The sequence below is a fragment of the Pleurodeles waltl genome, chromosome 7, assembly GCF_031143425.1.
Source record: "Pleurodeles waltl isolate 20211129_DDA chromosome 7, aPleWal1.hap1.20221129, whole genome shotgun sequence".
In the NCBI taxonomy this organism is placed as follows: domain Eukaryota; kingdom Metazoa; phylum Chordata; class Amphibia; order Caudata; family Salamandridae; genus Pleurodeles; species Pleurodeles waltl.
In genome coordinates this window covers 969,200,412-969,218,779 of record NC_090446.1, presented here as the reverse complement: position 1 = coordinate 969,218,779, position 18,368 = coordinate 969,200,412, and the positions used below count along the sequence as shown (strand labels likewise).

Here is an 18,368-nt window from a genome sequence, read left to right as displayed (position 1 = left end):
TATAGAGGAATAGACTTGTAAGAACATGGATATGTCCAAGCAGAAAGTGTCCAGAGACATACACAGGATCATGACAACACAGATGTCATAAACAAAAACAGAACACCATAAGAGTGATGTGCTCGGTACCCTCGATTGTAGATGGCATGACAAAGGCTCAAAACCTGAATATTGAGCTGTGCTCCTAATCTAAGAAAAGAAGAAAGAACAAGGTTGTGGAGGATGACAACACAGGAGGAAAATGAAGAGGATACAAAAAATATGTCCAAGGAATAGGCGGTCTAAGCCTGAAAGGAAAAAGGAGTTTGAAATCAAAGGTGAAGGAGGCAAATGTCTTAGACCTATGCGGAAGAGAACCCTCATTGCTCAGTGTGAGCATCCGTGATCCTGGTCAAGAAGCCAAAGAGGAAGCGCCCCCAGGATCTCCTGTGAGGGACTGTAACCACAACCATTATTTCATCGTAAATTTTCATACACAAAAGGAAAATATGATAAAAATATCTTCATGCAGAAAAATAGAACAATAAAGGGATTACCCTAAAAAGGGCAGAAGGGAAGGTGAAAGTAGGGGCCTCAAGGACAACTGCTGGAGGGCCCGAGTATGGAAAAAAATAACCAGAAAAGAAGATCTGTTATAAAAGTATTATTCAATTGACCAATGGGCGTTCCATTGAAAATGGGCAGAAAAAACCTATTCCATAATAAGAATAGAAAAGGACATGTGCAAAGGCAATCATAGAAATCCTAAGGACCATAGGAAACAAACTGCTCCCATAGGAGTACCAAGGACGTTCTCAATAGGGAACATGAAGCAGGAAAGGGTAGCGAAAAGCTTACACCAATTGCTCGAAGATCTGGGGATGAACACACACTCTATAGAAATCACAGAGATTGTAGGCAACCCGCCCATAAGTACAATACAACAGAAAACCCCATCATAAGCAGAATGAGACTCAGACCTGGTCTGAAATAACAACAAAAAAGAATCACCAAATGTGGAACAACAAAAATGAACACAAATGTCATTGATGGTATTGCAACCACTGAACAGAAGTGGTCTGCACCACCAGATGCACAGACTTGTGCCACTAAGCAAAATCTCCATGATGGAGGAGAACACAGTAATAACAATTAAACCTGCATGGAGAAGGAAGTTCAGACTGGATGTTAACTGACACCAAAAACACTCCAGAATGATAGCACAACTGCTAAAGGTGGTCCACGTTTACAGACACACCTGGAAGAGGACCCTCATTTCTCAGTGGGAGGGTGTGAGACCGTGAGCACTATGCCATGGTAAATGCTCCGTAAAGAAGCTGCAGAAGAGGAAGAGGACCTGATATTGCCCTACCATGAGCACCTCTGAAGCGACATAAAGCTGAATCGGCAGGCCCACTAAAAAGGGACTTGCCATCAAAGGGCATATCAAGCAACGAATCTTGAATAGGTCGGAGAAATTAGATGAACGAAGCCAAGCTCTTTGCTGTAGCGCTACCGAGGATGCCATAATCCACCCAACAGAATCAGTGGTAGCCATACAACAGCGAACACTCAGTTTGGCAGCCTGCTGACCATCCCGTACCAAGGGCATGAGAACAGTTCTAGCCTCGTCAGGCAAAGAAGGTAAAATACGCTCCACCGAGTCCCACAGAATTCAGGAGAAGCAAGCAAGTACACAAGAGGTATTAGTGGAACGCAAGGCCGAACTAGATGAGGCAAAAAGCCTCCTACCAAAAGCTTCCAGCAGCCTGGCTTCTTGCTCTGGTGGAATAGGAGGATCTGCATAAGACTGTGAGCAGCCAAAGCAGTTTGCACAACAAAACTTTGAGTCGTTGGGTGCCAGCAAAGTCATAACGGCTCCTCCGGGGCTGGCCTGTGTCTGTGGGAGATAAAACACTCCACAAGGGGACCAGAAACTGGCTGGGTCCAAGCTCCCAAGGGGATATCATAAAGAGCCTCACAATAAGAAAGGGCGGGCTCTACAGAAGACCAGTCGATATGTAATATATCAAGTTACGGATCTGTGGCAATTGCACAGTAGAAAGCTGTAAATGCAACACCTGTAAAACCCGTTTCAACATATCTGCAAACGCAGAACTACCCTCAGTATCCAAACCAGGGATGATAGGAGGCTGGATTCCGGCGAGGAATCAAGACCGCTCGCATTGGCCAAATCAAGCAACCAATCTGAGTGTGTAAGCGGAATGGAGCCTGAATGAGGAGGCTGAGGATGTCCAGGCCCCTCCAATGGAGGAACAAGAGAGAGAGAGACAATGAAGGAACATCCAACTCCAACGGCGCCACTCCCAGCGTCGGTGTCAAACGATGCAGAGAGGGAGAGACCTCGACCTTGGAGGTGGCAACGCCTGACTCCGGAGAGACACCAATAGAGCTCTTGAGTGAAGTCGTTTGTACCAACACTGCCGAAGACGGTGTTGGAAGGGAGGAATCAAGCGCAGGCAATGGAAGTCGCAAGAGGCTGTGCATCAGCGCCAATCCGACTCTGGAGTCGAAGTCGAGGGGCCCAATGGTCACTGAGGACAAAGCCACGGGTCAGGACCATGTTGGAGCACCCGCCACGTCATTAGGGCCCAAAGGCGCTCCAGAGGGAGGAGGAGACCCAAAAACAGCATGCAAGGATGAATAATAGTTCCACATTTGGGCCAGAGTCGCCCTGGGGCCAGTAGAAGGTGAAAGGGACAGGGTTGACTCCTGCGTAGACTTGTCCTCACAAGATCTGGGTAAGTCACACAGGGGCAGGGAAGCCAGAGGACGTGACTTCACCCAAGGACAACTTTTACCTGGAGATGGCGTCGGAACTGGAGACGTCGAGGGAGCCGCACGTGATCAACTCCTAGAACGGTCTCCGGGATGCGAAGTAGAAGGTGATGGACTATAACGTCTCAGAGTTCTGCGCCACCCCCGCCATCAGCAGCTTCATCTGCCGCTCTTGCAAGGTCTTAGGCCTCAGCTGTTGACAGGCGTCGTAGTCGGCGTCGTGGTTGGTACCCAGGCACCACGTGCAGACGGAGTGAGGGTCTCTGACCGACATCTGTCGAGCATATGACCCATAGGGCTTAAAGCCTGTAAACATATACACTGTTTCAAGTATTAAAAATACTGTGAAAAAAGGAAGGCCAAAAATGGCCAGGGGAACTGCTTCTCGGGATCCATGTTGCTGTGTGGAAAAGAAGAAACTGACATCAGCATGTCTGGGAAGGGACTATATGGACTCCATCAACGTCATATCCAGGGACAACGTCTCTATGGAGTACCACAACGCCCTCTACCGAAGTGCAGAGGTACTGCTGAAGAAAAGTTTCCATATCCAGTCTGATGCCTGGGGGAGAATTCTAAGATGAAGAATGTGCGGCTAGTTGTCTCTATCAGATACAGGGACTACGTGTCCCATCATTCGGATTCCTTGGCTCACCTGCTGTTCTCTGGAGGAGGCAGGGCTGCTGGCACATTGCGCTTAAGGTGCAGAAGTCATCCTGTTATGCTGGGAGGGTGGACATTGGCAACATGTCCCATCATTCTCTGGCTCCTTGGCTGACCTGTTGCTGACTGAAGGAGGCAGGGCTCGTGGCACACTGCGCAGAGGACATACTACTGTGCAGGATACACCCAGGCATCAGCCCGAGCGAAGACTAGGCCGAGGGCAGGCCCGTCTGCTTTCGTCAGCACCCGAAAGAGGTGAGGCCAGGCCAGTCCATTTTCCTTGGTCCATAAGATAACTGGCCTGGGACTGCAGCTGATGGAAAAAAGAAAGAACGGGTAGGGTGCCACTGACAGGGATACAATCACTACCACTGACTCCTTTCTGTTACAGGTCGCAGGGGTCATCTCAAAAGAAATTGAGGATATATATAGAAGATGTTTTATTGTATTTGTTTGACTTTGCATGGTTTTAAATTGTCAGATAAAGTATATATAAGTTGATGAGTAAATTGTTATCTTCATGTCATATTTGGTGTAATTCACTCAAATAATGTTTTCTCTAATAGAGAGCATAAATTGCTATAGGTGTTAAATTGGGACAAGCTCCTTTTAGTCACCCCAAATTATTTCATGGCCCCTGGCCAATCTACACAAAATTTGAAATTAAAAAATAGATGAGCTAAACCAGTGCCAAATTGTGTGCACCTATATTCAAAATAATCAGTTATTAGCAAATCAGAAAAAACACTCCCTAGTGACACTAAATTAAACACATTGCAGTTCTATGACATATACATCTATCAGAAGATTAAACATGGGGTTTAAGCACATCAGTAGAACTGCCTCTGTAATTCTTATATCTTCTTTCTTTTAAAAGACAAAAATGTCATCAAGAACAAGTTACTTACCTTTGGTAACTCCTAATCTGGTAGAGACTATGGGGGTTATTCTAACTTTGGAGGAGGTGTTAATCCGTCCCAAAAGTGACGGAAAAGTGACGGATTTACCACCAGCCGTATTACGAGTCCATTATATCCTATGGAACTCGTAATACGGCTGGTGGTATATCCATCACTTTACCGTCACTTTTTGGACAGATTAACACTCCTCCAAAGTTAGAATAACCCCCTATATCTAGCAGCATGTTCCATACCTTAGAATTTCCTTGGGCATCAGACTGGATCCAGAAGACTTTTCGTGAGCAGTACACCTGCGCACAGTCAACGCTGGAAGTGATGTCCGCTGCACCTATATGGGAATAACCTAGGTGCCCTAACATCAGTTTCTTTTCACAACTTTCTTCGCCAGAAGTGCAGAGCCATGAATAATACTGACCACTGGTGTGAAAAACTAGGGCCATAAAAAAGGAATAGCTTGTCTCTAGAATTCCGTTTCAGTGAGCAAAGGATGAGTGTGTCGGTAAGGAATCTGCGGCTACATATAGACACATGAGGCGTTATCGAAGGTAAGTAACTTGTTCATCTGGTAAAGACTTCCAGCTGCCGATTACTTATCTTAGAATACATATGCACGCAATGCCATCCCAGGAGGTGGGTCTGCAGAACAATGACAGACAAGAAAGTCCTGCAGAACTGAATGGGCAAAGTGCCCATCTCTATGGACCTGACTGTCCAGACAGTAGTGCTTTGTACTGTGTGCACAGAAGCCCACGTTGCTGCCTGGCAGATATCCAGGACTGAAACTCTGCATGCTAAAACAGTGGTAGCAGCTTTGGCGCTGGTAGAATGAGAATGCAAGCCCTCAGAGTGTTGCTTTTTGGCGAGTACGTAGCAGATCTTAATGCCGAGTACGGCCCATATTTCAATGTTCTGCTTTGGCAAGGCCCGTTCTTTCTACACTCCAACATACCTCAAGAAGAGTTGGTCATCCACCCAGAAGTCTCTTGTTCCATCAAGGTAGATCAACGCTCTTTTTGGGTCCAGATGGTGAAGTTGTTCCTATTCTTTAGAGGGATGAGGATGAGTGTAAAAGGTAGCAGGTTGATGGATTGGGGAACATGAAATGAAGTGACCACTTTCGGAATAACGGAGGCTGTTGTGCGAAGCACCAGTTTGTCAGGTAGATAGTGAGGTAAGGAGGCCTGAATGACTAGGTCTGAAGGTCAATCACACTTCAGGCACACGTGATCCCCATGAGGAAGAAGGTTTTAAATGTGGGAAGCCTGAGAGGACAATTATGGACAGGCTTGAAGGAAGCACACATGCAAATGACAAAACAAGATTAAGGTCCCACTGAGACATGACAAATGGAAAAAGAGGAACAAGACCTTTGAGAAACGTTAAAAAGATGGCTAGTCAGCCAGCCACAAAAAAACATAAGATAGCCTTTAAGTGTGCCCAGAGCAGAGCCCTGTTGGGCAAGAGAGAGAATGAAAAGCAGAACTTGAGAAAGAGGGGAAGAAAGGGGATCAATTTGTTTTTCTGTACACAGTGCCACAAATTGTTTCCAATGGCAGGCTTATACTGTCTTTGTGAAGGGGCACATGGCTGCCAAGATCACATCACTGACTTCGGGAAGAAGGTCGAAAGCGGTCAATTGCTGCAACTCAACCTCCACACAAAAAGGCAGAGGCTAGACAGGGTTAGATGGAAGACCCTCCCATGCTGCTGCAACAGAAGATCCATCCGAACTGGCAGCCTTAGAAACTCTAGCGCAAAACTGCTGACAATGCGCATTCTCAGGGGAGGCAAACAGAGGCTCTCCCCAATGCTGAAAGAGTCCTTGCGCTACCACCAAATGGATACACCACTCGTGATCTGCTCTGCATCCTAAGCTGAGTTTGTCGGCCCCAGCATTCAGAGAACCCTCCAGCTGTTGAACCACCAGAGATATGCCCTGATGGTCCAGCCATGTCCAGAGATGCAGGGCCTCTTAACAAAGGCGCCATTGACCCACCCTGCCCTCTTTGATGCAGTACCACATGGCTGTAATGTTGCCCGTGAACATTTGAACTAGCCTCCCTTGATGGTGGGTAGAAAGGCTATCAATGTCATTTGGATTGCAAGGAGCTCCATCACACTGATGTGGAGTATGGATTCTGATGGAGACCAGAGTCGTCTGATCTTCACCTCTTCCAGATGGTCGCCCCATCCCAGTAGTGACTCACGTGAAAGGCATGGCAAGCAAAAAAAAAACAATGAATTTAGGCCCAGATCTGTGACTAGGAGTGAACGTTTGACATTGTTCAGCATTCCGTCCATCATCTGTTCTTTTTGCATTTGTTTTCCTAAGGGGAAAGGGTATGACGAGACATGGGACCCATGCTCGCTATCCCACCGGATTCAAGGTAGCCTAGCTGATGAGTGGTGATGCCACAAAACCGGTCCCAGGATGTTTGTTCCCAATCCAGGGAGGACCTGGCCTAGCAGTTCGGGCTAGACTGTTCTCATGGGGAGCAGGCTCAAGACTGATTTGTATATGGCTGGGTCCAAACTAGATTGGCGAGCAAAAAAACTATGATTTAGGCCCAGTTCTGTGACTGGAGGTGAATGATTGACGTCGTTCGCCATTCCGTCCATCATCTGTTCTGTTTGCATTTCTTGCCCTAAGTGGGAAGGGTATGCCCAGCTGTGGATCCCGTGCTTGCTATGCCACACAATTCAAGCTAGCCTGGCTGATATGGGGTGATACCCCGAAACTGGTCCCAAGATGCTTGTTTACAGTCCAGATAGGACATGACCTGGCAGTTCGGGTTGGACTGTTTTAATGGGGAGTAGGGTCAAGGCTGATTTGCATACTGCTGGGCCCAAACTGGAATGCTATGGTGAGCAAACAAAAGGAGCAGATCTGTGACTGGGGGGGTTAATGTTTTACTTTCTTCAGCATTCAGTCCATCATCTGTACTTTTTGCATCAGGTACAATTGGACAGTCCCCGAAAAGCCATTCATCCTTAACCAGGCGTAGGGCCTCAAGCCCACTATAAAAAAAAACACTCCGCCCAGTGAGTCGGTCCTTTCATGTCCACAACATATAGTGAACCTTGCTGCATCTTTCCAGCTGGCAACAGTCTGTGAGAGCATGGCCCATGCCTACTCCAGGACCTCTGGCAGCACCTGCAAAACCATGTCGCACAGAGGGTGGTAACAGTTGCTTAAAGGGCATGCAGTGATCAGGGACCACAATGCCAGGCTGGAGGAAGAAAACGACATCTTTTATATAGTGTCCAAACTCTTGGATTACCTGTCAGGGGGATGCAGTAGGAAATGCACCAAGATTTACATGGGACGTAGAGTCTTGGACCACCAAGCTCTCTGGTATAGGTTGCTGGGTGAGGAAGTTTGGTTCTCCTGTAGTGGGGCTGTGATAACAGGCAACTGTCCTATTCATAGGAGCCCCTTTGCTGGGTTTCGACCGTGTTCCCAGAAGGACATCAGTGAGGGTTTAGCTGAACAGGAGTAGTGGTTCTGAGGGGGAGACTCCAAGCTGCAACACTAGTGGCAGTCATGGTTAACATGCTGCCAGTGAAGGCAACTGAAGGTCAAGGACCTCAGCCGCCCTCCGCACCACCATTGCACATGGCGTTCCCTCCTCAGTAGCCACAGTAGAGGGAGAAAGCATACCAATATTTGGAGAAGTATCTAGTCCACGGGCTTCACCCAGTTTATGACAACAGTCCATGTTAGGGTCTTCATAGGGCTGGTATTCTTCAGGGTCCAGAGAACCCTCCCATTTCTCCTCGACTGTTAGCCCATAAGAATAGGATATAGGCTCCGACCTGGAAGGCATGATTCCAAACGGTGGCAGGAATGGCTACAAGTGCTGCACCTCAGATGGGGCCAGGAACAGCATCAAGCAATGCACCTCCAGCTCTGTGTCAGGGATCAGAATGGGGGCCGCACTGCCAGTAGGTGCCAGGAGCATTGCCCAGCACCAGGGAAGGTCGAGGTGGTTTTACTGGTGCTGGATGGACCCAGGAAAGGGTCTACTGGGCCCAACTGAACCTGGGTCCAGAGCCGCCAGCGCAGAACCAGAAGAGGCCCTTGGTAACCCATCAGGACCCAAAGGTAAGCCGGAGGAGATAGCCCATACACATATGAGGTGCATGGACTCATAGAATTCGCTTAGTTGGGCAGGGGTTGCCACAGCTCCCTGAAAGTCAAGGAGGCGTGGAGTCAGCCCAGGCCCAGGCTCTACCACGGAGCCAGGCCTCATATACTGACGGGCCCTTGTGCCACTGACCAACAGACTTGGAGAAGTTGAAGACCTCTTTGACTAAGACTTCTACTTGCGAAGGGACTTACCTGAGTGGGCCAATGACTTGGAGTGCAATGAGGATCTTGGACTCCACGGCAGCTCCTGGGACCTTCCTCTTGACCGGGATCTTGAATGTCGCGATGCTGCCCTCCGAGCTGCCAGGAGCTTGGGAGATCTCTCCCTCGAGGCCTTTGGGGTTCATGGTGCGGCAGTTCGAGCAGGACTTAGAGTCCTGGTCACTCAAGGCACCAAAGGCAAATAAGCTGGGGGTCTATCACTAACATCAGCTGACAGGCACTGCAGGGATTGAAGCCAGCCTTCTTGAATGACATCCCAGACACTGGAGGAGGAAAATTTCAAAAAGAAGTTGACAAAATGTCAAAAAAGGCTGAGCCAAAAAGTGACTCATGGGGTAGTTTTTCTCCGGATCTGCGCTGTTAGGCACGGAAAGAAAAGAACTGATGTCGACATGCCTACGTGGTGTTATATAGGTGCTGCAGACATCATTTCTGGCGCGGACGACACCCACAACACACGTGGAGCTGAACGACACCACCTATCAGAGGGCAGGGGTACTACTAATGAAAAGTGTTCCGGATCCAGCCTGGGGAAATTCTCTATCAGATACATATTTATACAGGCATACACCCTCGCACAGAGGAAAAACTACACTGTCAACGTAAGGCAGCCAAGGAGCTCCACAGCTGTACCATGCAGCACGTGTGGCAGTTGATCCTCCAGTTCATTTGATGGTCAGAAGGAGGGAGAAGGTTAGATGCCACATTAGAGCTCTGCTTTGATAGTGATAGCTCTGCTGTGGGAAGAGTGTGTTGTTTATTAATTTACTCATGATGATGAAATGGCATTCCAGGTACTTCAACTTTTTGTTGTCCATCATGAGATCTCCATGAATACTCAAACAAAAGAACAGAATAAAGATATTATGCAAAAGAGAACATTTACGCCAGCTAAAACAAAACATAGGAACATCAACATCTAAGTCAGTTCAGTGCTAAACCTGAGCTACTTGAGAACCAGCTTTAGAGACTACATGGATAGGTTGCAGAGTTGAGACACCTTCTTTTTTCCAATTAACTTAATGCAGTAACTGCAACCACTGATTTGCCTGTAAATAGTACTTCTTTACTCCCAGCTTCCTCAGCTGTATTACCCCAGCAACCTCTGCTGGGTAACCTCATCCATAGCCAGCACAGACCTGTAACACTCAATCTACTCTCTGGCTTCAGATGAGCAAGATGTTCCCTTAGATGTTGACTTCCACTGCTTTTGTGAAACAAGGGGTGTCTCAGCTACAGCTACTGGTGAAGTTTTTGCTGCTATTTGCCACAAATGTTGCTAATCATGAGCATGAAGGGACTAACATCCTTTTTTCTAGACACTGTAAACATTTATTTTCCTTGCCTTTAAAGACTTTTTATTCAAGTACCATCAAATGAGCTTTTTTAAATTCACTGTCTCACGCTTTAAACTCAAACAATGGGATGAATCAAGACAAAGATCCTTGTATGAGGAGGAAGGCTGAGAAGCCTTGATCCCATGTACTGTTTCTGGCTTTAAGGTGGGTGTCCCTCAATTGAGCCACCAAACACTCTAGTATAAGCATTTGGGGCCAGATCTACAAAATCGGGTTTGCAATTCCTAATAGCAATTTTTTGCAATTCGCTAATATGAAATCGCTATCAGCATTGTACCACAGTGTGTTTGACACTGCTTGTGATTCTCAGTGGGTTGCAAATGAACCTGCCTCATCAATATTCCTAAGACAGGTAGCAATTTGCACCTACTGGGAATGGCCAAAAGTCACAGGGATGGTGGCCTGCTGGAGTCAATGTGTAAGAAAGAAGATATCTTGAGAGTTACTTACCTTCGGTAACGAAATATCTGGTAGAGACATATTCTAGATGCAGATTCCTTACCTTAGAATTTTCCCCCTGGCATCAGACTGGATCCGGAGATTTTTTCTTAGAGCAATACCCTTGTGTAAGGAAATGCCTTCTTGGCATGGTTACCCCCTGCCTTTTGTTGATGCCAGTTATGACTAAAAGTGTGCTGGGACCCTGCTAACCAGGCCCCAGCACCAGTGTTCTTTCCCTAAACTGTACCTTTGTTCCCGCAACTGGCACAGCCCTGGCACACAGATAAGTCCCTTGTAAATGGTACCCCTGGTACCAAGTGCCCTGTGGCCAGAGAAGGTCTCTAAGGGCTGCAGCATGTATTATGCCACCCTGGGGACCCCTCACTCAGCACATGCACACTGCCTCACAGCTTGTGTATTCTGGTGGGGAGAAAAAGACCAAGTCGACATGCCACCCCTCTCAGGGTGCCATGCCCACAAACCACTGCATGTGGCATAAGTAAGCCACTCCTCTAGCAGGCCTTACAGCCCTAAGGCAGGGTGCACTATACCACAGGCGAGGGCATAGCTGCATGAGCAATATACCCCTATAGTGTCTAAGTAAATTCTTAGACATTGTAAGAGCAGTGTAGCCATGTTGAGTATATGGTTTGGGAGTTTGTCATTACAAACTCCACAGCACCATAATGGCTTGGAGAAGTTTGGTATCAAATTTCTTAGCACAATAAATCCACACTGATGCCAGTGAGGGATTTATTGAACAATGCACACAGAGGGCTTCCTAGAGATGCCCCCTGTATGTTAGCCCACCTGTTACAACTGTTAGTGTAGGACTGACCGGTCTGTGCCACCCTGCCACGTTCAGACAAGTTTCTGACCACATGGGGTGAGTGCCTTTGCGCGCTCTGTGGTCGGAAGCAAAGCCTGTCCTGGGTGGAGGAGGTGCTTCACACTGCCCCCTGCACGAACTGTAACACCTGGCGGTGAGACTCAAAGGCTCAAGCCTCAGGTTACAGTGCCACAGGCCACTCCAGCTATTGGAGATGCCTGCCCCCGCACAAAGCCCCACTTTTGGCAGCAAGTCAGGCAGGACAATTAGGAAAAGCAGGGAGGAGAGACCAACCCAGCAAGGGCCACCCCTAAAGTGTCCAGAGCTGAGGTGACCCCCCCTCTCTGCAGAATACTCCATCTTGGTTTGGAGGACAGGGACCAACAGGGATAGGAATGTGCCCCCCTCCCCAAAAGGAGTGGGCACAAGGAGGGTGTAGCCACCGTCAGGGACAGTAGCTATTGGCTACTGCCCTCTGACCCCTAAATCTAGGATTTAAGGGCCTCCCGGAACCCAGCTCACCAGATTCCTGGTGACCTACAAGAAGAAGAAGTGCTGCTAAGCTGAAACCCCAGCAGAGAAGAAGGAAGATGACAACTGCTTTGGCCCCAGCCCTACCGGCCTGTCTCCTGCTTCAAAGAACCTGGAAAACGCCAGCGATGGGTCCAGCGGGCCCAGCGACCTCGGACATCTCCAGAGGACTGCCCTGCACCCAAAAGGATCAAGAACTCCAGAGGAAAGCGGCTTTGTCTGAAGAAACTCACAAATAAAGACTCCCACTTCACTTCGGAAGAGTGAGTCCTGACCCCTGTGCACCCGACACCCACGACCCGTGTCCAGGTGGTCCACCCAGCAAAAGACGGTCTCCAGGAGATTGGGAGCAAGTGCCCACCCTGGGGTGACCTCTCCACCCCTCCACGACAATGCCTGCAGAGGGAATTCCGAGGATTCCCTGACTGCGAGCTCCAGACGAAGATATCAGACGCCTAACCGACCCCGGTGCCTTATCGTTCAGCAGGCCACCCCCCGTCCAACCAGTGATGTGCCCGAGACCTCCCCTACCCCCAACCTCCCCCCGACCCAGACATCGCCTGCAGCCTCTGAGTGACCCCTGGGGTCTCCTCATAGACAAGCAGTGGAAACCAGACGACCTGTTTGCACCCTGCACCCGGCCGTTCCATTGCAGCTGTGGGTGTGTATTTAGTGCCTACTTGTGGCCCCTCCAGTGCTCCTCTAATGCCCCCGGTCTGCCCTTCAAGTGGCGGGTACTTACCTGCTGGCTGACCAGATTCCGAGTAACCACTGTCTCTATAGGAGCCCATGTTAACCCATGTTAATTTTGCTCAACTTTGACCTCTGCACCCGACTGACCCCGTGTTGCTGGTGGTGGGTGAACCCCAACCGGTGGGCTTCCTAAAACCCAGAGACTAAGACTGTAAGGGTTGTACTTACCTGCAAACAAATCTAAATTTTCTTTCCCCCAGGAACTGTTTAAAAATTGCAGTGTCCATTTTTAAAATAGCTTTTTGCCAATAATTCAAAAACTGTATTACTTACCAAATTCAAACAAAGTACTGTTGATACCTGTGTGAAATACGAAACTTTCAAGGTACTTACTTGCAACTTGAATCTTGTGGTTCTAAAAATAAACTAAGAAAATACATTTTTGTAATATAAAAATCATTGGTCTGGAATTAATCATTGAGTGTGTGCTTCTTTTATTTTCTGCGTGTGTAAAACAAATGCTTTGTATTACCCTCTGATAACCCTAACTGCTTGACCACACTACCACGAAAGAGAGCATTAGTGTTATCTACGTTAGACTCTGTTAAACCACTGGGGAACCCCTGGACTCTGTGCACACTATATCTCACTTTGATCTAGTATATACAGAGCCAGCTTCCTATGGTACCCATAAGAAAAAGGGTCTGCATTCGACCTGGGGTGATTAGGCCCCATCGAAGACAGCGTTCTGACTCCGACTTGCCAGGGATGAAGATCGGGTTGATGGTGGGCACCACCACATCGGGAGCTTCGACAATCGAACTGGTGCCGGGGAAGGTCTCAATGGTACGACCCGCATCGGTGCGTATCTGGGAGCGGATCCACATGGGACCTCGGTGGCCGGAGCCAAAGCCGCGCAACCCAAAGGCCCCACGACCTTAACCCTTGGGCCCGAAGGTGTCGTATCGTGGTCAGCCTACCCAAAAATTAGGCATATGGCCTTGAAAAATTAGTTCAATTGGGCCGCCGTCGTTCCGGCTCCCGGAAACTCTGAGAAGCATGGAGCGGACCCAGAAGCAGGCTCCGAAGACAGAGGCCTCGAGCGTCAACGCTCCTTCCGTGTCACATCACCCGAGGGACAGGGGGAAGTCGAAGGGTGACGGGACCGCTTCGACAACGACTTCTTATCTTGGCCCGAAGACTTAGAGGAAGAAGAATGATGGTGGCTCTGCGAGCGGTGTCAAGACCTTCCCCTCAAGCGAGACCGGGACCTACGCGGAGTCGAGCGGCACTTGGAGCACGACTTCGGGTCGCGCTCCAGGCACCACAAACAGACCTGATGCGGATCTGTCACTGACATCATGCAGTGACAGTTCTTGCGCGACTTGAAACCGGTTTTACGGGGACATCTCGAGGTACCAAAAACTCACCAAGAGTTGAAATCGGTCAAAAAGAGACCAAAGTAGCTCTCTCCTGATCAGCTCGTGGTGTGGAAAGAAAATAACTGTTGTCATGGCGCTGAGGCGGCATCTATGTACTACTCCCGACGTCATCATGGTGACTACGAGGCCCGGGGAGTCGACCGACGCCACCTACCGACGTGCAAGGCTATTGTTCGAAGAAAAGATCTCCTGATCCAGTCTGACGCCTGGGGGAAAATTCTAAGGTAAGGAATTTGGAACTAGAAGTCTCTATCAGATATGCACTGTAATTCACATGCTAGTATGGGTACCCAGAATTCAAGGAAGTGTAAATAGCCACTGCTTCTAAACTCTTGGAAATACATACGTTTCCTTTATACCTATTTTTCACTCTTTACAAAATTAATTGCTGTATACCGGGTACACAATGAAAACCTATTGAAAAGTGCAGCTCATTTATTGGGTCTAGGTACCTTCGGTTCCTGGTGAACCTACAAGCCCTAAATAAACCTGCAACCAGAAGGGTCCAGTGGACTTCACAGTATATTGCTTTAAAACATCTGCCATAGTTGGAAAAAGTTCTAGAAGAAAACGTAGACAGAAATGGCTGTTTTTCCAACTCAATTTGAATATTTTTTTATTTCAACTGTTACTTTCTATAGGAAAACCTTGATGGATCCACACAAATGACCCCTTGCTGAAATCAGAAGTTGTCTACTTTCTGGGATCCATCATTGGTTTCACACCCATTTCTGTCACTAACTGGAAAGGGGTTGAAAGCACAAAAAATATGAAAAATGTGTTATGTCCCAGTAAAATGCCAAAAACCCCAATTTTTTCTGTACTTCGGCTAATTTCTCTGTCTCTGTCACGGAACCCTCAGTCTCTGGATACTTTTAGAATCCCCAGGATGCTGGAAAAAAAGGAGGCATTTTTGTCATGGATAGCTTATGGGACAAAAAGTTATGGAGGCCTATGTGAAAACTACACCACATAGCCAAAAAAAGGCCTGGCAAAGGAGGAGAAAAAGGCCTGGCAATGAAGAGGTTAAGAAGCACTACCCCCCAGGCACCTCCGACATGTCCATCCCATGGACTGACCTCCCTGCACCCCCACGACGAAGCCTGCAGAGAGAATCCCGAGGACCGCCCTGACCATGACTGCCCGGGACAAAGATATCTGACGCCTGGAGAAGCACTGCACCCGCAGCACCCAGGCCCGTGGGAAACCGATCACCGGTGCAGCAACGACCAGCAGGCAGCCCTTATCAGTGCCCAGTCGGTGGCTAGCCCGAGAAGTCCCCCTGTGCCCTGCCTGCAGCATTTGAGTGACCCCCGGGTCCCTCCACTGAATCCTATTGAACACCTGACACCCTGTGTACCCCCTGCACCCGGCCACCCCTTTGCTGCTGAGGGTGTGTGTTGTGTGCCTTCTTGGGGCCCCTCCTGTGATCTACCAAACGCCCCTGGTCTGCCTTCTGACAACGCAGGTACTTACCTGCAAGCAGGCCGGAGCACCCCGTCTCCATAGGCGCCCATGTTATTTTGGCTCCCGTTTGACCTCTGCACCTGAACGGCCCTGTGTTGCTAGTGCTGGGTGTTTAGGGTTGACTTGAACCCCTAACAGCGGGCTGCCTATGCCCCAGAGACTGACCTTGTAAGTGCTTTACTTACCATGATAACTAAACTGTACTTACCTTCCCCAGGAACTGTCGAAAGCTGCAGTGTCCACTTTTAAAATAGCTTACTGCCATTTTATGAAAAACTGTGTAAATTAATGTTTTGATTCAAAATTCGGACTATACTTATGCAAAATACCTTTCATTGAATGTACTTACCTGCAATCTGAACTTGGTGGTTCTAATACTAAATTAACAAAAGAATATTTTTCTATATAAAAACCTATTGGCCTGGAGTTAAGTCACTGAGTGTGTGTTTTCACTTACTGCTTGCGTGTTTACAACAAATGCTTAACACTGCCCTCTGATCAGCCTAACTTCTCAACCACACTACCACAAATAGAGCATTACTATTATCTATTATTGCCTCTGTCAAGCCTCTTGGGGAACCGCTGGACTCTGTGCACACTATGCGGGTCATTCCGACCCTGGCGGTCGGTGGCCGCCAGGGCCACCGACCACGGGAGCACCGCCAACAGGCTGGCGGTGCTCCTACGAGCATTCTGACCGCGGCGGTTTAGCCGCGGTCAGACGCGGAAAGCCAGCGGTCTCCCGCTGACTTTCCGCCGCTCGTAGGAATCCTCCATGGCTGCGGAGCGCGCTCCGCAGCCATGGAGGATTCCGACTCCCCCTCCCGCCATCCAGTTCCTGGCGGTTCTCCCGCCGGGAACCGGATGGCGGGAGGGGGAGTTGCGGGGCCCCTGGGGGCCCCTGCCGTGCCCATGCCTATGGCATGGGCACGGCAGGGGCCCCCTTAAGAGGGCCCCTAAAAGTATTTCAGTGTCTGCAAAGCAGACACTGAAATACGCGACGGGTGCAACTGCACCCGTCGCACCTTCCCACTCCGCCGGCTCTATTACGAGCCGGCGTCATCGTGGGAAGGGAGTTTTCCCCTGGGCTGGCGGGCGGTCTTGCGAAGACCGCCCGCCAGCCCAGGGGAAAACTCGGAATACCCTCCGCGGTCTTTCGACCGCGGAGCGGTATTTCGGAGGGGGGAAGTCTGGCGGGCGGCCTCCGCCGCCCGTCAGACTCAGAATTAGGGCCTATATCTCATTTTCATATAGTATATACAGAGCCAGCTTCCTACACTGATCATGACTGAAACAAAATAAAGAAAACCCCTTTTATTAATAGTTCCATTTATTTCATTTATGGTTAAACAATTGAGTTGGGTCTTGAAAGTGCCTCTGGCACAGTCCATACAGTGACTTTTTACTACATGTTCTTCAAATTTTGTGAGATCTTTATTGATCACTAAATCAGTTTCTGAACTGAATTTTCAATACATATTCATGTGGGTTGCTACTAAGAAACTTGAATAAAGCCAAACAAAATTCTAAAAAGAAGTAGCCATTGCCTTCTAGTTCAGACCTGTAAAGAAGAAATAAAACACACGTGTTCTGAATGCTGGAACTCCAGTATGGCTGTGAAACACTTACTGCAGGTTTGGGGTGCAGATTGGTATTCGGGGAACTGTACAGCACTGTTATCTCTCTGAAAAGAGTGAGGAGCAGGTAGACAGCCTGCTCAGTCTTGGCCATGTTGAATTCCTAAAAAGAGAATAAGAGAGAGAGAGAGAGAGAGAGAGCGAGATGATTGGTTAGATACTCTCTACTCTAGCATTCCTTATATACAAAGGGACCTAGTGGAAGCAGATCTCTGTTAATACTGTATATGTCTTACATAGAAATAGCAAAATACGGATCACGAAAATTAATGTTTTAAAAAAATATTTTTGGCTTTTCTCTTTATTACTACTCAGGCATGCCAAGGCTGGTTCTCCGGTGACAAGGATATCACCTTACAACACAAGGGCACTGGCAAAAGAAACTAGCAAAAATCATTATCCCTTGAAAGGGAAGCTGTGGATATGAGACAAAGCTGATCAAAACAATTATCTCAGGCTAGAAACTGGTGAATTCGCAAGGCTCAACTGGCTGCTGAAGACTGTAATCAACATGGCCTTTCAGTGGCTATTTCAAAAGATTTTTGACAGTCTGCCAGGGTCTCCAAACTACAATACATACCCAAGTCATTTCTGCAGTGTTTCATATGTGTGTTTTAAGTGCATCCTTCCCAATGGTACAATAGATGACTCATTTCAAAGAAATTACTTATCACAGATGCTTAGGCAAGATACAAGCAAACATTTATTCATGTATGCATATTTGGGGTCAGCAATGCAGCAGACTAATCTCAAAGGAAATGAGCATAACTTATATGTACCTTCTCAGCTGCTGTAATGCTTTCTGTCTTGCATTCAATGAGTGCGGTGCCCACAGCGTCTCTGAGGATCCTGTACCCTTCACCATACACTAGAAACAGATCGATTTTGCAGGTCTGGTCTCTCTACAACAAAGTATCACTCAAGTTAATATAGAAGAGAACAAACTTGCTACTAGAGAATTATGATCTTTAGAGGTGAATAAATGAATTAAATGTATTTCAAAGCATACACTGCGCTTAAGTTACCTGCTGCTCAATGATTTCTGGTGGGAACACCCAGTGATAAAGACCATCTCTAGAGAGCTTTTGAACAAACTCCATCCCGTATTGGTTTGTCAGCTTCCTAACTAGGTAAACCTGGAACCAGTCATTTGATGCTTTTTTGCAAAACTTCTCCATGTCTCTCAGGAACATCTGGTTTTCGTTGACATTTGCTGCTTCTGGGAATCAAAAAGCTA

At 48.1% G+C, this 18,368-nt stretch overlaps 1 protein-coding gene across 2 annotated transcripts in view; it reads right to left on the bottom strand.

Annotated features, from left to right (window-relative positions):
* The window catches only part of RNF213 (ring finger protein 213), a 1,978,231-nt gene that overhangs the window by 284,685 nt on the left and 1,675,178 nt on the right, over positions 1–18,368 (bottom strand). For both annotated transcript variants that reach the window (XM_069199724.1, XM_069199725.1), the window contains 3 exons: positions 18,157–18,350; positions 17,911–18,033; positions 17,124–17,234 (listed from right to left, as the gene is read on the bottom strand). In XM_069199724.1, coding sequence (XP_069055825.1) covers positions 17,124–17,234; positions 17,911–18,033; positions 18,157–18,350 — 428 coding nt within the window. The remainder of the gene's footprint in view (positions 1–17,123; positions 17,235–17,910; positions 18,034–18,156; positions 18,351–18,368) is intronic.